At 44.2% G+C, this 24,250-nt stretch overlaps 1 protein-coding gene and 1 pseudogene across 7 annotated transcripts in view; both read right to left on the bottom strand.

Moving 5' to 3' along the window:
- Positions 1 to 17,156, bottom strand: part of NAAA (N-acylethanolamine acid amidase) — a 48,666-nt gene extending 31,510 nt beyond the window's left edge. For 5 of the 7 annotated variants that reach the window (XR_009519525.1, XM_060012355.1, XM_060012352.1 and 2 more), the window contains exons 1-9: positions 16,737 to 17,152; positions 15,923 to 16,087; positions 13,113 to 13,239; positions 9,748 to 9,838; positions 5,203 to 5,279; positions 2,542 to 2,714; positions 2,324 to 2,386; positions 1,506 to 1,572; positions 157 to 185 (exon numbers count right to left, since the gene is read on the bottom strand). Coding sequence is in view for 5 of the 7 variants with exons in the window: in XM_060012355.1 (XP_059868338.1) it covers positions 157 to 185; positions 1,506 to 1,572; positions 2,324 to 2,386; positions 2,542 to 2,714; positions 5,203 to 5,279; positions 9,748 to 9,838; positions 13,113 to 13,239; positions 15,923 to 16,087; positions 16,737 to 16,936 (992 nt within the window). In the remaining 2 variants the exon portion in view is untranslated. Of the gene's footprint in view, positions 1 to 156; positions 186 to 1,505; positions 1,573 to 1,718; positions 1,793 to 2,323; positions 2,387 to 2,541; positions 2,715 to 5,202; positions 5,280 to 9,747; positions 9,839 to 13,112; positions 13,240 to 15,922; positions 16,088 to 16,736 lie in introns of all 7 variants that reach the window. The other 2 variants (XR_009519526.1, XM_060012351.1) reach the window with 2 other exon arrangements.
- Positions 17,157 to 22,148: 4,992 nt separating this feature from the next.
- Positions 22,149 to 22,657, bottom strand: LOC132425395 (mitochondrial import inner membrane translocase subunit Tim17-B pseudogene; annotated as a pseudogene).
- Between the last annotated feature and the right edge of the window lie 1,593 nt (positions 22,658 to 24,250).

Below are 24,250 nucleotides of genomic sequence, written 5' to 3'. Positions count from 1 at the left end.
GGAGAGCAAAGAGTCTGTTTTGTCACAGCCGGCGCCACAGCACCTAGAAAACCTGCTCTGTGGGAGCCCTCAGATCCCTGCTGAGCCAAAGAGTGCAGGGGAGAGTCTACTGTGCCAGGGTGATGTAGGAACAGACGTGCTTAACATGTCACTTACTTGTTATACACCGGAAACACTGACAAAACCTGCACAGGAGAAATCATATTAAAAATGATTAGAAATTTGAAAAGGTTCAGGCACCCCAATGTTCATAGCAACACTATTCACAATAGCCAAGATACAGAAGCAACCTAAGCGTCCATCAACAGATGAATGGATAAAGAAGATGTGGTGTACATATACAATGGTATATTACTCAGCCACAAAAAAGAATGAAATTTTGCCATTTACACAACATGGATGGACTTGGAGGGCAATATGTTTAGTGAAGTAAGTCAGACAGAAAGACAAATGCTGTATGCTATCACTTATATGTGGAATCTAAAAAACAATACAAATGAATGTATACAGCAAAGAGAAACAGATTCACAGATATAGAGAACAAACTAGTGGGAGAGAAAGAGGAGTGGAGGGGCAAATTAGGGGTATGGGATTAAGAGATACAAACTACTATGTATAGGGACTTCCCTGGTGGTGCACTGGTTAAGAATCTGCCTGCCACTGCAGGGGACACGGGTTAAAGCCCCAGTCCAGGAAGATCCCACATGCCATGGAGCAACTAAGCCCATGCACCACAACTACTAAGCCTGCGCTCTAGAGCCTGTGAGCCACAACTACTGAGCCTGCGTGCCACAACTACTGAAGCCCATGTGCCCTAGAGCCTGTGCTCCACAAGAGAAGCCACTGCAATGAGAAGCCCGCGCACCACAACGAAGGGTAGCCCCCGCTCGCCGCAACTAGAGAAAGCCCGTGCACAGCAACAAAGACCCAACGCAGCGGAAAAAAAACCAAAACCAAAAACAAAACTACTATGTATAAAATTAGCTACAAATATATTATATGGTACAACACAGGAAATACAGCCAATATCTTACAATAATTATAAATGGAATATAACCTATAAAAATTGTAAATCACTATGTTGGACACCTGAAATTTATGACGTTGTACGCCAACTATACCTCAGTAATATAATAATAATAAATAAAAGACTATTAAAAGGTAGGAGAAATACATGCAGAATATCAATAGGAATAAAATAACCACTGAACACTTTGGTGTATCTTGGGGTGACAGAGTTAGACTTTTGAAACCTTTTTTTTCTTTTAAACAAATGAACACGTTACAACTATGCTTTTTTTTAACATGCAGAAAAACTCAGGTGAAGATGATACTTTAACCTAAATGGTTACAAGTTCAGAAAATGTTTTCCTTTTAAATGTTTTCAACCAGGTAAAACCTACTTTAATATTGCTTGATTTCGGAAGAATTTTTTTTTTTTAAATCACTATTGAGAAAGACACCAAACATCCTGGGTAAAAGCTGGACATCGTGACACAAGTTACCTGAAAGAGCGTCTCCAGGCTGAGGTTTGCCTGGCCCGTGGCATTAAGAGCTTTGATGGCAGGTGTTCTGTAAGGATAATGGTCAAAGGTCACTTGGTACTTCAGGAAACTCCGAATCCCACAAACTCTCATTTTGGCAGGCTCAATGCAAGGCCTAGCCTCATTATTTCCCTTTCCCCCAAACAGATTCTGGCCCCCATGCATGTTTGCTACCTTGTCTCAAACCACCATGGTGGAATTAATTCAACCCCGTCTGCTCAAGGAAGCCAGGATGATGAAAATGTTTTCTGTGAATTGAACAGTTGCCACCAAACACACGGGTCAGTAAAGCCAAGGAAAAATATATAACTACTTGCCTTTTGGGGACGTACTGACTTATAATTATAGAATTTTCAAAATTAGAAGGGAAATTAAAGCCCCCCCAAAGTTTATTTATTTAAGTGCAGGGAAATGTTTTCCTTCCCAAAAAGTCTTACATAGAAAACCATGAACCTTGTTCCATCTTTTCCTTTTACAGATGGGTGAACAGAGGCCCGAGAGGCCACCCAGTGAGTCATCAGCAGAGCTAGTGCTGGAATCTAGAACTCCTGACCCTGAAGGCCAGAACCAACCTTGTCTTCCCAACACCCAGCCATCTGCCAAGAAGCTCCTTGCCATGCTCTCCACCACATACCACACTCTCCCATCCTGGCCAAGGGCTAAGGTACATTTTCTGGGAGGGGACAGCACCTATAGTCCTCTCCAGTTCCCGTAGCAAGAGGGGCACATTCTCCTGACAGCAAGAAAACACTGCAAACCAGAAAGTGTTTAGAGACTACCTTCGGTCATCTCTCTTAGGCACTGGCTTCCAATGGTCATAATTTGTCTCCACTCGGAACCACCTGCAACACAGCACATCATCTTGTCTTAGCCAAGGTCATTTGGGACATAGCTAAAGAAAAAGTATAGAAAAATAAAAAATACCTCTAGTTTCACCAGTGAAAGAAAAAAAAAAGATGACTGATACAAAATGACCAGAGCCTTTAATTCTACTCACGCTCCATTTAAAGGATCTAGAGGCCATATGTCTGCTGGGCCATCTCTGTTCCTTGTGATGACCACTCCCTCCTGGGGGAATGTGCCACCAACAATGTAATAAACATCAGCCATAAGGGGAGTCTTGGCCAATTCGTAAACAGCTGCTTCAAAGTTTTCTGATTCACTCAGGGTCTGAACAAAAACAAAACAACAAACCTGCATTAGCATCATCATACGCGGCAGTTATCCACACCAACTGATGGACAGCTGGTCCAAAGCACATTCTCCTGCTCTATTAAGCCATGGCTATAATCTTGAACTGCTCTGACCGCATTCTCTTGTCATCAGGGCTCCTGAGATGGAGGAAGCCTCGATGGAAAGCCAACAGCAGCAGGGTTTTTCTCACAAAAGAAGAGAACTTTGACAAGTTCTCTTTGGTGAAGAGACCCGGCTCACCAAACACAGCCTGCATGATTTCGAGGCAGATCACCCTCGCAAAGATCTCCCCATGTTTCTTCATTCATTTGTTCTTTTAGCAGATATTTCCTGAATGCCTGTTATGTGCCAGGCACTGTGCTGCTGTGAGAACAGAGCCGTGAATATGATGGACCCAGTCCTTGCTCTCCCCAGACTTCCAAAGATGAAAGTCAAGCCAACAGGCAATAGTGACACAATGTGATAAGTGTCAACACAGGAGAAGGAGATGCTGTGGAAGTCACAGCAGGGGACCCATCCTTACCCAGGCCATTGAGAAGGTCCCTCAGGGAGGTATCGCATGAGCTGAGGTCAGAGAGACAAACAGAAGTCAGACCAGAGAAAACGGCGGTTGTGGGGTTGGGAGTGGGCATGGGGAAGAGAGTTGTAGCTCAATGGGATAGACTGGCAAAGGGCTGGAGATGAAAGACGGCGTGCTGCATTAGAACATCGAGCTGAACTGGGCTTCATCAACACCTCCATAGGTCTGCAGCATGGATGGTTAAGGGGATCACTTTCCAAATATTCAGCTTCAAAAAAAAAAAAAAAAACACTGAGGGCTTCCCTGGTGGCACAGTGGTTGAGAGTCCGCCTGCCGATGCAGGGGACACAGGTTCGTGCCCCAGTCCGGGAAGATCCCACATGCCGCGGAGCGGCTGGGCCCGTGAGCCATGGCCGCTGAGCCTGCGCGTCCGGAGCCTGTGCTCCACAACGGGAGAGGCCACAACAGTGAAAAGCCCGCGTACCACAGAAAAAAAAAAAGAAAGAAAGAAAAATATGTGAAAGATGCATAGTTTGTCAACATCTTTAGGGAATATTTAAGTAAAATGTTTAGGAGAGGGCTTCCCTGGTGGCACAGTGGTTGAGAATCTGCCTGCCAATGCAGGGGACAAGGGTTCGAGCCCTGGTCCAGGAAGATCCCACATGCCGCGGAGCAACTAAGCCTGTGCGCCACAACTACTGAGCCTGCACTCTAGAGGCCACGAGCCACAACTACTGAGCCCGTGTGCTGCAACTACTGAAGCCCATGCGCCTAGAGCCCGTGCTCCGCAACAAGAAAAGCCACCACGATGAGAAGTCCATGCACCGCAACGAAGAGTAGCCCCCCCCCGCTCGCCGCAACTAGAGAAAGCCCGTACGCAGCAACGAAGACCCAACACAGCCAAAAGTAAATAAATAAAAAAATTTATATAAGAAAAAAAGTTTAGGAGAATTTCAAGTCCACAGGGTCTTGATCATTTAGAGCAGGACAAGGAAGGGCCAAAAAGGCTAAACCCAGGCAGGGCCAGATCCTTTCACCAGAGATGTGCTCCTGAAAATGTGCTTTCTGTGGTCAGATTACAAGTTATATGTGGCCTGGAACCTAAAGCTGATGTTCCTTTTGTTGTGTGTAGAGCTACCTTCTAACGCATTTGTTTTGCTAATTCAGATACTTGCAAATGGAGATTAAGATATCTGCAACTGGAGATTCTAAAAGGAGGGCACATCTGTATCTGCAGAAAAATATATGTCTTTTATCTCAATTAGCTGTTGTGGAAAACTCTAGCCTATGACAAAGATTCTCTTCTTGACCGAACTCTATCCAGGCTCCTGGAGCCCTCTTCTCAACTATGCCTTAACCTCAGCCTATAAAGACTTGGACAAACACTATCACAGCTTCTGACAGCTCAAGGCCACGTTCTTACGATGACTGTAGCCCCCTTATAGTGCCTGCCTGAAAAAACTCAAGGCTTCCCAAAGACTTTACAGCTAATACCTGAAGATAGGGCCCCTATGTCACAGTCTCTGCGGGAGGGTAGGAGGCTGACTTACTTCACATGGACAACTCCCTCCTTTCTACTTTTGCTAATTTCTCACTTCTGTGACTCTACTGTGCTCCCCTCACGCCCTCCCCATTCCCTCATTCTCCCTTTAAAATACTCAGTCAAGTAGAAGTTAAGTTCCATTCACGCTGGACACTTTTCCCTATTGCAATATTGTACTACTGATAAAAATCTGTCCTTAACACTTTAACTAGTGTCCCACTTTATCTTTGGTACTTATTATCAAAAAAGGTGACAGGCATTTTGTAAACCTTTAAATGCTTATTCTTGTCAGGAGCTTCTTACATTAGAAACAACATTGTTAAATGACACAGCATCACAACACGAACACAGTTTAGAACATGACATTAGGGTGAGGTGGGCTCGACAGGAAAAATACTCACAGTGCGGATAAGCCAGCTGACCGGTGAGTGTCTCTGAAAAAGGGCGGCAATCATATTCTCCCACCACGAGCCTTTATCTGCCAAGGATGGAACAATAAGTATATGCTCGAGTCGCTGCCCCAGAGCCACGTTTTAAAATTCCTAAATCTTGTTTCTTTCCCATAGTACAAGTTGATGTGGGAGAAATGGTGGTGGATGAAGAGTGATTTTATTAGCAACCAATTTTCAAAGATGAAGCCCAAATTGTATGGCAACATATAAACATGTATATGTATATGTGTGAGTGTATATGTGTGTATATATGTATCTCATATGTGTGTATGTGTGTGTATATAGTCTTTTACCTGGAAACAATGATAATTATGTTAAAGGAAATCATTCTATTATATTACTTCATGCAAAATGAAATTATGTAGCTAATAAGAAAAGTGACCCAACAGTATTTGGAAGGGCTTCCCTGGTGGCGCAGTGGTTAAGAATCCGCCTGCCAATGCAGGGGACACAGGTTTGAGTCCTGGTCTGGGAAGATCCCACCTGCAGTGGAGCAACTAAGCCTGTGCACCACAACTACTGAGCCTGCGCTAGAGCCCGTGAGCCACAACTGCTGAAGCCTGTGCGCCTAGAGCCTGTGCACTGCAACGAAGAGTAGCCCCCGCTCGCCACAACTAGAGAAAGCCCAGGCGCAGCAACAAAGACCCAAATCAGCCAAAAATAAATAAAAATTTTTAAAAAATTTATAAAAAAAACACAGTATTTGGAAGACTGTAGAGCACATATATATTTCAGAACTTTAAGTAAGATTTGGGCTCATTTATTTATTTATTTTTTGCGGTACACGGGCCTCTCACTGTTGTGGCCTCTCCCATTGAGGAGCACAGGCTCCGGACGCGCATGCCCAGCGGCCATGGCTCACGGGCCCAGCCGCTCCGCGGCATGTGGGATCTTCCCGGACAGGGGCACGAACCCGTGTCCCCTGCATCGGCAGGCGGACTCTCAACCACTGCGCCACCAGGGAAGCCCCTATTTTTTTAATGCTTTTTAACATCTTTAAAATTATCTGTAGGGGATTTATTTCCAAAGAAAAATTTTCATTCAAGGAATAAGCATTTCATTCAAGAAATAAGCATCTACTAGCCACCATATCCAGACTTGGTCCAGACCCTTGGAATTTAACAGTAACCAGAAGAAACTAGTGTACCATTAAATAACAAGGTTTTGATAACCATAATAAAGTAAAACAAGAATGTAATCATGAGTGACAAGAGAGGACTCCTCTGAGAGGAGAGTAAGGATAGCCCCTCTGAGTTGTGGACATCTAGCTAAGGTGGGCAGAGCATTCCAGACAGAAGGCATAGGTGTCAAGCCTAAGGCAGGGACAAGCTTGGCAGCTGTCAAGAAATGAAAGAACGCCAGTGAGGTCCAGGTGGAGTGAGGGAGAAGGAGAAGCATTAAATGAGGTGCCGGAGGTGATCACGTAGAGTTTTGAGGTCAGAGTCAGGGCTCTGGATTTGTCACGTGAAATAAAAAGTCAGGGACCTTCCTGGTGGTCCAGTGGTTGAGAATCCGCCTTGCAATGCGGGAGACACCAGTTTGATCCCTGGTCGGGGAACTAAGATCCCACACGCCGTGGGGGAACTAAGATCCCACATGCCGTGGGGAAACTAAGCCCGTGCGCTGCAACTACTGAGCCCGTGGGCTCTGGAGCCCGTGCATCACAACTAGAGAGGAGCCCACGTACCACAACCAAGAGCCCACGCACTGCAACAAAAGATCCCGTGTGCCTCAACTACGCAGCCAATAAATAAATAAATAAATATTTTTTTAAAAAAAAAAAGAAGAGGGCTTCCCTGGTGGCACAGTGGTTGAGAGTCCGCCTGCCGATGCAGGGGACACGGGTTCGTGCCCCGGTCCGGGAAGATCCCACAGGCCGCGGAGCGGCTGGGCCCGTGAGCCATGGCCGCTGAGCCTGCGCGTCCGGAGCCTGTGCTCCGCAACGGGAGAGGCCACAACAGTGAGAGGCCCGCGTATTGCAAAAAAAAAAAAAAAAAAAAAAAAAAAAAAAAAAGAAATGGCAAGTCATGGTAGGTTTTAAGCAAGGGAACAACCTGATCATGCAGCTGCAGGGTGGAGAAAGTACAGGAGGGTGAGAACAGTAGTGGGGAGATCAGATGGACAGCGAGGCAGCAACACAGGTGTGAGAGCCTAGCAGGGAAGGTGGAGAGAACGGACAGGGAGAGTCTCGTTTTGGTGGTAGAGCTGACAAAACTTAGGGACCGAGGGGTCAAAGAATTCTCCTGGTAGCAACTGGTTGAGGAGAAGTGCAATTCCCTAAGACATGGAAAATTAGGAGAGGTGTAACTTTGGGTGGAGGAGGTTACTAAGGGCAGGAAAAGGGGAAAAGAAAAGAGCAAGAGATGTGCTTGAACATGTTAAGTTTGGGATGCCTAGGAGACATCAGCGTGGAGATGCTGAGCAGGTAGTTGGACACTTCAATCTGGGGCTCAGAAGAGGACCAGCCCAGAGATGTGACAACAATGACAGATACGTCTATGGCCCTTGCTCTGTGCCAGGCATTGCTCTAGATACCTTACATACACGGACTCATTTCATCCTACAGTGGTTATTATCGTCTCTGTTTTTCGGATGAAGAAACTGAAGCACAGAGAGGTTAAGCACCTTGGTCGTGATCACCAGCTAGCAAGTGATAGCACCAAGGTATAAACCCAGGCAGCCCGGTTCTGGGGTCTGAGATCTTATCCGCAGGTGGTTAGGTCTCCCACACTCTATGCCATTTGTTAGTCCTCCTCCTTTTCTTATCCTTATTCATATACTAAAGGCACTGCTGGCCCTCTCCATAATATCCAGAAACTTAATTGAGGATCTTAATCATTGCTATTAAAGAAGAGATGTTATTTTATTGTTCAGGCATTTTAACTCAGTCTTTGCAGACTAAAGATATAACTAGCTTTCATTAGCTTAAGGTTAAAAAAAATTTTTTTAAGAAATTTGACAGTATTTAATTAAATGTGTATGTAAAAGAATAACTCAGTTACTTTTAAACTGCTCATACCATAGCTATCAGTTAAATAATTTTGTTTACACATGTTTACAGTCATTCTCTGTAAAACTTCAGGAACTGTCATGCTGTGGTTTGAGTATCATGGTAGATAATTAGTCTCACTCATAGCTGACATTTGAGAAAATGATGAAGAAATACATGAGGATAAAGAACTGAGTCCCTTGGACAATGATATGTCCTTAACCAGCATCTTCCTGGTCCAGCCTATGTAAAAAGATAAGAATACATCAAAGGAAACAACAAGTTGATCAGGGGTTCATCAGATGACCGACACTACACTTTAAGAGACTCCATGTACCTGTCTTTCTCCTTTATTCAGTTGCAATTCCTGAAGAGAGGCCAGAGCTGGCTTATCTCAGGGTTTCCCACATATTGGGAAACTGAGTGGTGTCCCCTGAGACTTAGGGGATGGCAGTGGGGTTATTTAATAGAGCAACCAGGCAAGGACCCAGGAGATCAATTTGAGAACCATCTCTCCCATCAACCAGCTGTCCTTTTATCTTGCAGCCTTAGTTTCCTCCTTTGCATAATGATGCAGTTAATAATATCAACCCAGCCTATCTAATAGGACTGTTGTGAGGGTCTAATGAGAAAATTTAGAAGTGCACAGAAAACCTTAAAGTGTTTTACTTGTGTCATGCCACCATATATCCTCTGATTACTGTAATAGCTTCCAGTCTTCTGCTTCCATCTTAACCCAACATGATCTAGTCTCTACAAAGCAGCCAATGATAGTTAAGAATATAAAGGTAGGGCTTCCCTGGTGGTGCAGTGGTTGAGAGTCCGCCTGCTGATGCAGGGGACGCGGGTTCGTGCCCCAGTCCAGGAGGATCCCACATGCCGCGGAGCGGCTGGGCCCGTGAGCCATGGCCGCTGGGCCTGCGTGTCTGGAGCCTGTGCTCCGCAACGGGAGGGGCCGCAACAGTGAGAGGCCCGCGTACGGCAAAAAAATATATATATATATAAAGGTAAAACAGATCTGTTCACTCCCTGGCCTAAACTCTTCCTAGGGCTTCCATTTGGGTTAAAACCCAAACTCCCCCTCATGACCCTGCACCACGGCCTCAGCCTTCCTCTCTGTCCCTACTGTCACTCCCCACTTACTCCATCCTGTAACCACGTTACACAGTCTTTTGTTTCTGGAATGCACCAGGGATGGTCCTCCCCCGGCTTCTGCACACCTGGGTCATGTGGGTCAGGCCTTCCCTGACCTCACACCTGCAGTACCTGCTGCACGCCCTCCTTCATTCTCTATCACATCTTCCTGTTTTACTTTCTTGGCAGCATTTATCACTAGCTGAAATAATCTTCACTGCTTACTTGCACACTGCGCACCTTCCCCCACTAGAATGGAAGCATGTAGCGTGGGAGGTGTTCCATATGTTCTGTTGGGGGAGTGAATGAAGTACTTGGATAAAACTGAACAGGGATAGGGCTAAAAGTGCTCGGGAGTTTGTTTTGATTACCTCGTTCGTCGCCAGAAACAGTAAACTTGTGTGGGCTCTGACCGGTCCACAATCCTACATAGCCAATAAAGGTGGTTCCCGTGAAAGCAATCTGGAATCAAGAGATAAGGCATCATCTCAACACGCCAACCCAATGTACATTGAAATCACCTGTTTTGTCCCACAATCTCATGGATTGTTTTTTCTTACAAGTTCCAACATAATAGAATAAAAACTCTGAAATAGCCTTCTAGAAGATTTCACTTTGGGGGTCCATGGATAGAAGTCAAGTGGATCTGTGACCTCAGATGAAAAAAAAAAAAAGGTACATCTTTATTTTCACTAGCCTCTAACTGAAATTTTACTCCCTCTGTAAGTGCCTGTGACTCACGTATTTTCACATACATGATGGCATCATCCCTATGTTGATACGGTATACATACATATCTTGAAATATCATTCATACTTACCACTACTCTGAATTTATGGTAGTTTCTAGACCCACTGCTAAGTGTTACCAGTTAATGTGTTAAGAAAAAGTATAATATTGAAATGGCTGTATTTCAACGTAACTGGTTTCTTCGCAATCTCGTAACTTTATTTGATGTATTTACGAAACATTATTTTGAGAAGGGATCAATAAGCTCGCAGAAAAAAGAAGCCCATCCTAGAAGTAGCAAATGGGCTTCCATTTAGAAACTCACGTTGACTCGATTATAAGAGATTAATATCATGCATCTCACAAGCTCTGTGAAGTAAGGGGAAACAAGTGAGACTGTCTGTTCGGTAATAATCAAATTTAAATTTTAAATATTAAAAAATTCTTTTACATACATCTTTCATTTAATCCTCATGGTTATTCCATGAGTTGTAGAGCTCACACCCACTTTTTTTTTCTTTCTTTCTTTTTTCTTTGTTTTGCTTTGCTCCCACTTTAAATGAAGGAAATGAACTCTAATGATTACAAGACACCACTATATCCCTGAGGAGAAAAACAAACTCTATCGGTTATTTCAGATACCAGACACCCAGCTCACATGGTTCAGTAAAGATGAACTAATACTTTCGTATTTTGAGAAATGAACGGGCCTAGCTTACTTTTTTCCTAGAAAGCTGAATTTTAAGTCAGTAACTTTTCATTTAATTGTTTATTTCTACCTCGTCTGGTTGTAAAATAAAGTGGCTAAATTACAAGGGGAAAATGCAATGGTCTTAATTTCATAAATGACCTCTTCCCCGAGACTCGATGAGGGTCTTCCATGAATTCTCCCCATTTCCATTCATGGCAGTAAAACAGAAATAAGTCTACCTCACTACTAAAGCCCTTATAAAACATAACTATAGGGGAAAAAGTAATCACACAGTCACTTCAGTCACATGGCACACCAACCCTCACATCAGCGTTACTCTTGAAGAACCAGCAAATTAAAGTTACAAAAATCAAAATCCCTGGTAGCTTCCAAGATATTTTATAACACATAACTACAAATAATTATATTATTTGTAAGATATTGTATCTTGTAGCTCTGAAAAACTGTATTTCTAAATGTCTGTGCTTTCCAACCGTCTGTGCCAGGTCAGTTAACATAAACAAAGCCCTAGGTGGGGCGGGACACTCTGATTTACAATCTGAGTTTTGGGGAGACAGCTACTTGAAGGCTGAAGGCCTGGGTTTTGTCCCACCTCTGCCTCATCTCCTCCTGTGACAGTGGAGCAAGTTAGTCTCTGTAAGTCTCAGCCCTTTCATCTGAAAAATGAGAAAAGAAATGTTGACTTAAGCCTGCCTCGCAGGGCTATCACGAAGATCAAAGGAGGTCCTGTATCTGAAAATACTTTTAAAAGAATAAGGGCTTCATTATTGGATGAATAACCTGTTCTTAATTTAGCAAAGCAATTTATTAGCCAGGAGCCCTCAGCAGAAAGACAATACCCAAGTGTAAACTGTTAAATTCGGTAATAATAGCCTAAGCACTGAGATAAGCCACACCAATAGACCATTTCCCATGAGAGCTCCAGGAGCAACAGAAACAAATGAAGCAACACCTGTTAGTTAGGGCGAGTCTAGCAGGAACAGGTGAAATTACTTTTATTGCATTTAACCTTTTGCCGATTTTTAAGAATTTTTGCTCATTGTCGAATAATGGAGAAAAGCATAAAGTAGTAAAAATAATTGTTGTCCCCTATTATTATTCAGTAATAATTACGAACATTTTAGCAGATGTCCTTTCAGAACTTATTTTCACGGATATTCTGTCATTGCTACCACTTAAAACCATTTTTGAAGTAAATCTTTTTTTTTTTTTTTTTTTGAAGTAAATCTTCAACTACAAATTAAATTGGTAACAGTGGTGAAGTAAAATTGGACGCAGTGTGACAAAGGAATGAAATTGAGAAAGTAGAAACTTTCACCTTAAATATTTCTGTACCGTTTGAATGTTTTATGAGAAAGTTTTTGTTTGTAAACGCAGACGACCATCTGAGTATTTCGTAAATGAGTTTCTAGTATTTGTGACTCAACCCCTAAATGCAAAGAACAAACTAAATAAAGTCCTTAAACAGTGTCCCCCCAAAGCCAAGATCTGACTTTTGCATTCTCTGTTCTGTTTCATGCAATGACATGCTTTGTGTACACAATGAACATTGATTACTGCGATCTCTCTAGATATTTACACAGAAATGTGACAATAGTACATACTAGGCTGTACGTTCAAAGGAACTATGATGAAAATAAAAGGATGTATATGTATAATTTCTTAAAGATCAAAAATAAGAGTAAAAAAAAATAAGAGCAGTGTGGGTCAATTATACTTTTAGAGTGAAGGACTATTTATTATTTGGCCACTATTTATCAAGCATCTACCATATGCTTTGCATCGATTACTTCATTTAACCTTTATAACTATCTCCATAAAGTAGTTATTAACCTCTCTGGGCTGTAATCTGCAAAATGGGTTGAAGTAATTTCCCAAGTTCACAAAGGAAGTGACAGAAGCAAACTTCAAAGCCAGGACTGTCAGATCCCCAAATGAGGTGTTCCTAGACATTTACACGACCCAGCCCCTCTATTCTAGAAGCAGCCTGAACGTGGGAAAGCAAAGGAAAGAGCTGATTTAGCATCATGAATGGAGACCAATCATACACCCATAGAAATTTCCCTAGGGAAAAGTGATTGACCTCTGTAAGTAGATTCTCAATAATAATAACTGACCCTTGTTTCTACAAGCATAATTGATGTAAAGCTCCCTTGTGGTTTTGTTTTTCCAGGAGGGTGACGTTTTTTGTATCTTAAATTGAAAACACAGTTAAGCTGCAGACCATCCAAGTGACGGCTAACCTGGGTTAGCAAGTCTCTCTGATTTCTGAATCTTACACTGTACAGATTATACCTGCCCATTCTTTATGAACTGCACATCCACTGTCAACTTGCGTAAGAAATTTCCAAAAGAGTAATCCAGGTTCCGGCCATGATAAATGTTGCCTTTGGAGTCCTGAGCCACAATACTGGTGCAGAATCTGGGAAAAGGGAAAAATTCAACATAAGTGAACAAGAAAAAGGAAATGAGTTTTTCATTTTAAAAATAAGTCCTCGGGCTTCCCTGGTGGCGTAGTGGTTGAGAGTCCGCATGCCAATGCAGGGGACACGGGTTCGTGCCCCGGTCCGGGAAGGTCCCACATGCCGTGGAGTAGCTGGGCCCGTGAGCCATGGCCGCTGAGCCTGCGCGTCCGGAGCCTGTGCTCCTCAACGGGAGAGGCCACAACAGTGAGAGGCCCGCGTACCGCAAAAAAATAAATAAATTAAAAATAAGTCCTCAAAGTAAAACAGTTTTCTTCCTTAAAACAGACACATATGCTATATAATCCCTGTGGATCATAATTCAAGATGAAAAAGACAACTGGACACAACAGCGTTCGTTCAGTATTACTAGACCTCTGCCCTCAGCACACAGGACATTGAAAACATACTGAATGCGAATTTCATCCTAAATCTAAATCTGAAACGGACTCATTCTGGGCTCAGCGAGTTCATTGAACTTTGCTTAGTCCTCTGCTTGGCAGTATGTAGCCTATTTAATACACCATTCAAGGTTGGCTCAAGCTCAACTCTCTCTTCTCTGGATTTCTCAGAGCAAACACCATGGCAGCTAACTATTTTGCTCCACAAATTGTTTCACTTTGTCTCCTTGGAAAAAGGGTGAACTATTTAGGAGCTTGCCACTTTTCCTGTCCCCCTTAAAGCTCCCTGCAGAGAGCTAATAAGAGAAAAGGATCTTTTAAGAACTCCCAGCCAGAGAGAGATATTTTGAGGAAAAGACGAAGAGGTTTGTTAAGAGGTATAAAGGTCCATATTCTCTGTGAATATGTAATGTTATGTAAAAAGTACTTGAATATACCATGTCCAATTCCGGGACAGGGGAAAGATATGTATACACACACACACACACACACACACGAAATATCCTGAAGGATGGATAGTCATTTCTGAGTAACAGGATTGTGGTTAATTTTCTTTATACTTTTCTGTATTTACTAATTTTCTATGATTACATATTGTCTTTATAATTAAGAGAAAACAAATGTTACCTCCTTTTCTGTTTGTTTAAAAAAGGAAGCTTGGTCACGTTTTAATTTTTTCCAAGGTAAGAGTTCACGTCAAGAAGCAAACTGATCAAACACTGGAAGTAGCTAAAGCAAAGTCTGTAGACTCTCAAAGGTGATTTTTCAAAATTGGAGAGACAACAATCCTTTCATGTCATGCCCAAATGTTTTGGTGTGAGGTGGCCCACAGCACAGGGAACAACTAGGGAGCCAGGCTCTGCTTTGGGAGATGCACTGCACTGTGCTGGGGACATGTGCTTTTAGCAGCAACTCTGACCACTCACCATGCATCTGACTTTCAGCAAATTGTCCCCTCTGAGGCTTGGTTTCCACATCACAAAAGGCAATACAATCTCCAGTGCCTCATATCCAGTAGGCTCAATAAAACGTCGCTAGTCTTACTTAATCTGATTCAAAAAGCCTTATACCAGAAATGAGGACAAAACATTTCCTTTGTTAATGCTAGTGGAGTCTGATGGTGCTTTTTCTTGCCAGGCGATTCAGTATATACCTTAATATCAAATCCAAAAGTTAGAATTTTTTTTACTAGAATTTTTGCTCTAGTTGATTTGAATACAGTGACTCCAACAAAGGAAGAGGAAAATGAAAATAAATTGATTTTGTCACTGAGAAAACCAAATGTCAGAATAGGAAAAAGATGGGGTAGGAGACGAGGAATGGCAAAATTAACTTAGGTCAATTGAAGGGCCCTTTAATACATCTGTGTCTTAAAACATTTCCCTGAAGAGGAAGGCAGTCACAGTGCTTCTTAACCTACTCTACCTAGATGTTCTGGGAAGATGGCAGCAGGCAGTAAAGTTTCATTATCCACAGGAAAAAAAAATTTTAAAACATCTTTCGGCAGGGAGAAGCTATTAAGTATCTACAAGATGTTACTAATGAGTCTGGTCTGGTGGCAAAAAAGTAAGTCCTGAAGACAGAAACCAAGTCAAAGCTCTCTTAATTCCAGGACCTGTTACTGAGCCAACAGAGGCTCTCCCTGCACTTTGCCTGGGATCAACCACACACTCCGTATTGCTTTCCCCTGTGTGTGCCACAGCTGATCATGTCCGCTCCGGGTACCATATACTGGCTTGCCCCTACTAGCCAGAACAGTGTAGCCTGTGACCCCAGCACTGGAGGCAACAGGCTGAGAAAGAGGAATCATGATCGCTAGCCATGATGAACATGGAAAGTTAAATGCAGTGTGACAAATGAATGCTGGGACAGCCTCTTGCATTATAAGGCTGGGCAGTCATTGGATTAACTTGAGTGGGATTATTCCAAGACCTTCCTGGGAAAGTACATGTCGAGCAGAGTTTCAAAAGTGGGATGCTACCTGGATTGGTGAAGGGAGAAAAGGGGACTTCAGGTAGAGGAACAGTTCAGTGTTGAGGTCAGAGAAGCTGCTTTCCTTCTCGAAGCTTATAATCTGCTGCTCAGTTTTACCCAGAGAAGCAAAGAGGAAGCACTGGAGGTTTCTGGGCAGCCCGGTCACCACCCTGCTTTTATTACACTGAAAACATGTCTCCTCCCCCTCAGATGTGGCAGGAATCCGGGTCAAGTCTCAAATTAATCCGCGCTAGCGCGGGGCACTCACGCTGTGGACTCGTAGGCCAGGTTAAGGAGGATGCAGTCGGCCAGGGTGAAGTTCAGAGCGTCGCACTGGCCGCGGATCTCGTCGGTGAAGGGCTGGGGCAGGAAGAGCTCCAGCTCCCAGACCGCCTTTCGGATCAAGGCGAGGACCCACTTGGGGACAGTATCCCTAGAAATGAAGAACCACGAGAGTGTCTGATCTGCTCAGAGGTTCGGAGGGGTGCGTGTGTGTGTACTGGGGGAGAGGGTACCTAAAGCTCTCTCATCCTTAGGGGTGAGTTCTAGGTGCCTCGCTTACCCAGAGAGCTCACAGTCCAGGTCCAGCCGGCATCACCCAAAACGCAGCGTCCCGAAGAGAAAAGAACACTCCGAGAGAGGGAAGTAGGGCGACGGAGAGTGGTCCCCAAAGGGGTGGGCCTGGGGGCCCATGAGGCCTGCTAGGGGTGCGGGGCTGCGTCCCCTACTCGGTAGCTGAGCAGCCAGCCGGGGCGACAGCCCGGGAGACAACCCGCGCGCCACCCTGATCCAGAATGGCTGGTGGACTGGCGTGCCACTGGAGACACCGAACTTGAAAGTCAAACCAGCTGTGCGGGATCATCCCCAGCCCCGGCGCTGCCTGGGGCACTAGCAAATGCCAGCTCTGGTCCCCGCCACCCCTGCACACGCCAGACGCCCGGGGTGAGCGGCATGGGGTGGAGGGCAAGGCTGTCCGAGAGGGAGGGGAGGATCACAAATCTCAGTTTGACGCACGTTGGGCAGCAAGCGTCCGGGCTTTGCCGCTCTCCGACCCCCGCCCGCTCCCCCTGTCCTGCACTCACCCGATGATACGCGCCATAGAGGCGCGCAAGAAGTCGCGGTCGAAGTGCTGCAGCACTGGCAGCCAGCGCAGCTCGGGGGCCGCGTCCAGGCTCACGTTGAAGAGCGGCGGGGCGGAGGACGAGGCGGCGGCCGACACCCCGGCCCCGGCCAGCAGCAGCAGAGCCAGCGCCATGCGCGCACTCGGACCGGCGGCTCTCATAACTCGGTCGGCCTCAATTGGACCGCTGCCCGCGCCCTGGGGAAGCGCTGGAGGACGAGGAGGAGGAGGCGGAGCCTGGGCGGAGCCGGGAGGGCTGGAGGCGGAGCCCGCGCGCCGCTTGGCCCGGCTAGTCACGCGGGACCCGGAATGGTGAGGGGAGCCGCCTCCCCAAGTCTAGTATCTGCGCTTCTCGCCCCAGTGGCTCCTTGCCGCGCCCCCGCCCCCGCCCCCGGCCAAGGGTGCCGCTCTGCTCCAGGTCCCCCGAGGGAGCTAAATGCGGCCGCTAGCTTCTGGCCGCCCAGTCTCCGCCCCATCCCACCCACGTGGTCGGAGAGAGCGTAATCTGCGGCCTGGAGGGCGTTTACGAAAATGGTTTTCAGCGGCCAAGAGGGAGACAGCAGAGTCCTATTGCGGTAGGAAGGGCCTTCCCCCCCCCCGCCTCATTTGCTCTTAATTTAAGTTCTTCAAAGGTCTATCTGGATTTTATAAGGAGAAGGAGAGCTTTTTCAGTTCAGCAGTCCCACTTCTTTTCAGTTACTTTAAAAAAGCTAAAAAGGTAGCTAACATTTATGTGCAAAGTGTTTTGCCCACTCTGTCTCATTTGACCATCAAAACAAGCCAGAAGATTCGTTCTCCTGACTCATCCCTGTTTTCCTGATGAGGAGTGTTATGTAATTTGCCCGAGGTCACATCGCTGGTGAGCTAGCCTCAAAGCCAGACTATCAGAATCCAAATTCCACCTTCACAATCGTTAACCTGAAGCAGCCTCACCTTTTCGCGTTCCCAGTTTGGGAGACAAAAAGTGTTAGGCTCAGGAAAATCACCAGACTTAATAAGGGTGGAACATTCTTTAATGGTTAGCACGGTCGTCCGTAGGTAGAGTAAGTGTGTAGGGGAAACTTGGAAAGTTCGCTTTTTTCAGCCCCCTCCCCCAACTAGAATACACCATCACTACCTCTGGTTTTTTCCCATTTTTTAAATTGAAGTATAGTTGATTTATAGTGTGTTAATTTATGCTGTACAGCAAAGTGATTCAGTTATACACGTATACATATGCTTTTTTATATTCCTTTCCATTATGGTTTATCACAGGATATTGAATATAGTTCCCTGTGCTATACGGTAGGACCTTGTTGTTTATCCATCCTGTATATAATAGTTTGCATCTGCTAATCCCAAACTCCCAATCCATCCTTCCTGCACCCTCCTCCTCCTGGCAACCACAAATCTCTTCTCTAGTTCTGTTTCGTAGATAGGTTCATTTGTGTTATATTTTAGATTCCACTGACTTTTCCCATTTTTGTGGCTTACATGTCACTGGGCTAAAGTTTCAAGCCTCTGTTCCCATTTCTTCCTGGTCTTTCTGTAAAATTTAAGACCCAGGTGTTAATTTGCTCATTTGCAAAGCCTGAGTAACAGCAGTTGCAAGACCACCAAATAAGGAATACTCTGCGCCCTCCCAGATTCACCACACCCGGTTCCCTTCTTCCCCTATAAAATCTTGCCCAACCCTCGCCCAGGTGCGACTTCTCTGGCCCCTTTCTCTCGGACCAGTGAACCTCGCCCGGGAACGCTCCCTAATAAAGCTCACTTGAAGCTTTCCTGTTTTGCGGTGCCGTTTGTTAAGATCCGACCTTACAAATATAATTTCATATAATCTATTCCTCTGTTACTAAAAAGTTATACATATGTTATAGGACAGTTTAAAACAAAGATTAAAGGAAGATCTGGAATTACAAACTATGAGCCCTCTCCCTTCTGCTGCTTCTATGCTGTGCAGATTTCAGAGATACTGTACACTGATTTCATGGTTTATTTATGGAACTGAATCTACAGTTTAAAAAATACTTCTGTGGAGTGTGCAAGAAGGTAGATGATATATCAGAAACATGGGATATAATGTTTTTATAGCTGGCATCTCATTTTGTTCAGTTTAAAAGTAGTGTGAGGACTTCCCTGGTGGTCCAGTGGTTGAGTCTTCGCGCTCCCAATGCAGAGGGCCCGGGTTCAATCCCTGATCAGGGAGCTAGATCGTGCATGCCACAACTAAGGCCCGGCACAGCCAAATAAATAAAATTTAAAAAAAAAAGTAGTATGGTAGTTTTAAAATAGATCTACATATTCTTCAATATGCTTCCCTGCCAGTGGTGGAGCCTAATTCCCCTCCCCTTGACTGTGGGTTACATTTAGTGACTTGCTTCTAACATGTAGAATATAGCCAAAGAAGTAACGGTGTCTGACTTCCAAGATTAGGTCACAAAAGACATTTTGGACTCCTTGCATTCTCTCCTGGATTGTTCACCCTGAAAGAAGCCAGCTGTCATGTTCTGAGGACACTAAAGAAGTCTTATGAAAAGGTCCCTAACTTGAGGAACTGAGACCTTCTACCAAGAGCTGGAGAGGAACTGAGGCTTCTTACTGACCGTCGTATGAATAAGCCGTTTGGGGAGTGGATTCTCTAGCCCCAGCTAAGCCACCTGAAATTCCTGACTCACAGAAACTGTGCAATGATGTTCATTGCTTTAAGCCGCTAAATTTTGTGGTGTTTTGTTATGCAGCAATAGATAACTAGTACAGATCTGGGTAATGCAAGTGGGGTGATACCAAATACCTAGAACCGTGGGTGTGGCTTTGGAACTGGGAAGCTAGAAGGAAGATAGTTTGGTGATTTCTTACAAAACTTAACATACGTTTACCATATGATTTAGCAATCATTCTCTTTGGTATTTACCCAAAGGAGCTGAAAACTCAGGCCCACACAAAAACTTGCACATGGATATTTATAGCAGGATTTTTAAATGGCAAAAAAAGTGAAAAAACCTAACTGCTCTTCGGTAGGGTAATGATAAATTGTGGATTTATGGATAAATAATGGAAAACTATTACAACAGTTAAAAGATAGAATCTTCATTTATCCAGAATCTAATGTTGAGTTATAGTCAGCAAAAGGATATATACAATGATACTATATATGTAAAATTTTAAGATACTCAATGATACTTTTATTACACACACACACACACATACATATACATGCACAAATATAGTAAAAAAAAAAAAAACTAAAGGAATAATAGGCATCAACTGCAAAATAGTAGATATCCCTGAGAAAGGGAGAAAATGGCTGAGTGGGGCTTCAGTTATACTCTTAACATTCTATTTCTTTAAAACAAACCAAAAAAGGTAAAAATTAATATTGAATAAATCTAGGAAATGGATATGTTTCATTATTTTCTATATGTTTAAAAATATCACAATTAAAATGGTAAAAGAAGAAGATTCAAGTATCCTTAAAGTAAGTTGTGAAGTATCATAATTCGTTCTTAGTTTTCATGTCATCCTTTTATACTTCCTCTCCCGTAACACTTTCCACAATTAGGTTCCCACGTCGTCTTAATTTTCCTTTACCCCTTAGCCAAATTTCCTCTTAAAGCACTCCTGGATCTGATCTTACTATCTAAGTAATAGGAATACTAGGTATACCAAAATTGGATCTTGCTGTAAGAATGGGACTAGAGGTGTTTTATAGTTTAAAAAAAAAAGGGCCATTGGCACTCCTGATCCTCAGGCCTTCAGATTTGGACTGAATTACACCACTGGCTTCCCCAGTTCTCCACCTTGCAGACAGCTGATTGCAGGATTTCTCGGCCTCTATAATCTCCTGAACCAATTCCTATGATAAAATTTCCTCATATACATAGGATATATGAGATATATATATCTCATATTGGTTCTGTTTCTCTGGAGAACCCTAATACATGCTTAATACGTAGAGAAAAGAAAACCCAGTCAGCTATATTCACACCACACTATTTTCATATTGCATATTATACTTACAAAATTGTAAGTTGTAAGAAGCACCATTATTTTATGTATCTTAAAGAGAAACTTGCTGACATTTAAACTACAACACAATGCTTTCTTATTAGAATTTTAAAATGTGTATGTATTGAAAGAATTCTAAGTCTTTTGTCACAGACATTTAAAAATAAAATACCTGCTCTTGTACATGTTTGAGGAAGCGAAACAAATTGGTTAACATATTGCACAAGCTTCTTTGCATTCAAAATCAGACTCTTGTGAGTCTGACTTGGCTGGCATCCTAGATGCCCGTGTTTTTCCATAGCACACTTGTGTCATTAAGAACCTTGGTGTTGCAGCATTTCTTGAGTTCTCCACTCAAAAGGGGACTTCTGGGCTTCCCTGGTGGTGCAGTGGTTGAGAGTCCGCCTGCCGATGCAGGCGACACGGGTTCGTGCCCCGGTCCGGGAAGATCCCACATGCCGCGGAGCGGCTGGGCCCGTGAGCCGTGGCCGCTGAGCCTGCGCGTCCGGAGCCTGTGCTCCGCAACGGGAGAGGCCACAACAGTGAGAGGCCCGCGTATTGCAAAAAAAAAAAAAAAAAGAGGACTTCTGAGGTGTTGGTAATATTGTTTCTTTATCTGGTTGCTGATAACCAGGGATGTATTATTCAACTTGTGAAAATTCATTGAGCTTAAGTACACTTAACGATACTTGCCCTTTTCTTCATGTATGTATTATACATTAATAAAGAACTGAAAATTTTAGAAAAATGTTCCACTGTTTTTCTTCTGGAATTTTCTTACCAGCTACTGACTCTCCTTCTGCAAGTTTTGATGCTGGTCCTTGCTTGACCTAAGCAAATGTCAACTTAAGATTTTCAGACCAAGTTCATGAATGCGCATGAATGTACAATTATGTCAAGACTGTCATTTGGCTGCAAAAAATTTTAAGACACATCCCAATTTCATGAATTAAAAATGTGAAAAATGTTTGTCTTAAAATCACGTTACACTGATACTTTGCTTTTGAAAATAATGGCATAGTATTTTTCACATTGCTGTAGTGTTCACACCTTATTATTTTTTTGGCATTTCAAAACTGGCTTTATTTTATGTATTTATTTATTTATTTTTTAAACTGGCTTTAAATACTCATCAGGGTGCCATGCAAAGGGTCTGGGGTGAGAGCTTGTTACATATGAATGGGGGCTGGGGTGCCTGAGAGAGAAGGGACCCATCCATCAGGGCAGCTAGGGTGCTCCACCCCAAACCTGGGATAAGGTAACAGAGTAGAGGCCCTCTCTGGAGGGTCCCAGGACCAACTGGGAGCCAGCCCTCCCTTTGAGGTAGATCATCAGGGAAGGAGCCGAGGAGGAGCTCCCACGGTGGTGGTGACAGGAGGTCACTTCCTCAGTGGTATTGCTGATAGCTGGGGTAGCCTGGGGCCGGGGTACCCTCCTTAGGGGGCAGCTGGCTGGGGTCCTCCAGGAATGGGGGTGCAGTGCGGAACTGCTGCAAGTGAGGAGGATGCCAACATCCTCGATGAGGGCCAACAGAATGCCTCCCATTATTGCCGAGCCCACCATGGCCAATGGGCCACTGCAGGCAGCCAGCACAGCCCCGGTCAATGCTCCACTGGTGATGGAGTTCCGGGGATCTTCCTTGCCCCGCAGCCGCACCAGACCGCAGTCGATGGTGGAGAACAGGCTCCCCCGCACCGCGAAGCTACCTCCAATCTGAGGGGCTTGGATCCTCACAGCGTTGACACCGCCTCTCATTCAGTGCCGAATTCCGACAGGGGCATTGCGGAAGCCCTTAATGGCCTGGAAGACTCCACCGCCGATTACACCCATAGTGAAGGCTCCACCGCAGTCATCCACAACTCACCATGGGCAAGGCTCCCAAGCGTACTCCTCCATGGCACCCTATATCTTATTTTTAAAATAACTCTATCAAAGTGCTTAATGGCTGGATATTCCATCCGAAGTTGCTTAACTAGTCCCATATTTTGATATATTTTCTTGCACCCATTTTTGCCGCTATAAATTATGTTGCAATGGATATATCCCCACACTTAGCTTGTGGTAGACATTGCTGGTTGCCTACCCCAAATCTACTGAATACCTCCCTCTCTTCATTGTGAACAGAAGCCCAGTTCTGTTGGGGTTGTTACAGTCCATTTAAGCTGAGGGGGTGAACAATCCTGTTTCCTGCTTTCACGGCTTCCACTGTTGGTAGCGTAGCCATATAACCCAATTCTGGCTAATGAGACTTAAGGGGAGGCTGCTGCAGGGATCCTGGTAAAGCTTTTTGCTTTCCTAGTAAAAGGGATACATGTGACAATGCCCCTTCTTGTTGCCTTAAACTTAGAAGAAATGTCTATGAAGGTAAGGTATTATCAGCTCCATTGTACAGACAAGGAGACCTGGGCACAGAAATGCTGAGTAACTTGCCTGTGGTCATACAGCTGTCAGTCGGCATTCAAATCTTAGTGTGTGGCTCCAACACACTAAGAATGACAAAGCAGAAAAGGAGCCCAAGATCTCGAAGGCATCACTGAGCAGCTGAACCCAGGCCAGCAACTGTTTACCTCCAGACTCCAATGTGAGACTCCAATGTGGTTAGACTATTTTTATTTATTGGCTCCATCAGGGCTTAGTTGCAGCACCTGGGATCTTCTTTGAGTCATGCGGGATCTTTCATTGCAGCGAGTGGTCTCTTTGTTGTGGCACGCGGGCTTCTTTCTAGTTGTGGCCTGCAGGTTTTTCTCTCTCTAGTTGTGGCGTGCAGGTTCCAGGGCATGTGAACTCTGTAGTTTGCGGCACGAGGGCTCTCTAGTCGAGGTGCGCGAGCTCAGGAGTTGTGGCGCAAGGCCTTAGCTGCCCTGCGGCACGTGGGAACCTAGTTCCCCGACCAGGGATCGAACCTCTGCATTGGAAGGCGGATTCTTTACCACTGGACCGCCAGGGAAGCCCCAGACTATTTTTAGATATACTCTGTTAACTTGCAGCAGAAACAGACCCAAACACATCTTTTGAGCTGCCATATTTTGGATCATTCTCTTTGATTAGACTCTCAAAGTGTGTTTGAGTCAAATATTATGACTATTTTTAAAGGCTCTTGGTACACAGCACTAATTATTTTCCCTAAGAATTGTACTAACTCAGCACTCTCTTAGCACTGGGTATTGCTGACTAGAGTCAGAGGGTGTCAAACTAAGGATGACTAGCACCATCAATAAACCAGTGGAAGAAGGTGAGACTATAACCCCTCTGGAGTATTTTCAAATCAATCCTTGCCTTGCTTTTAAGGTGTATTCCTCTTGTGGTTTAAAAAAAAAAATTCATGAGTCTTAAGATACATTATCCCTCAGCCTCAAATAAGTTATTTTGTTTCTTACACAATAACACAAATCAAAACACAGGTACTGTAAAAGACTGAGAAAACAAACTAGAAAGAAAAAAAACCCTCACATGTGATCTCAATACCAAAGAAAATCACTTTACTATTTG

This window comes from Delphinus delphis, chromosome 5 (assembly GCF_949987515.2).
Source record: "Delphinus delphis chromosome 5, mDelDel1.2, whole genome shotgun sequence".
Taxonomy (NCBI): Eukaryota; Metazoa; Chordata; class Mammalia; order Artiodactyla; family Delphinidae; genus Delphinus; species Delphinus delphis.
Note: the sequence above shows the minus strand (reverse complement) of the source record. Positions and strands in the feature narration are given on the sequence as shown.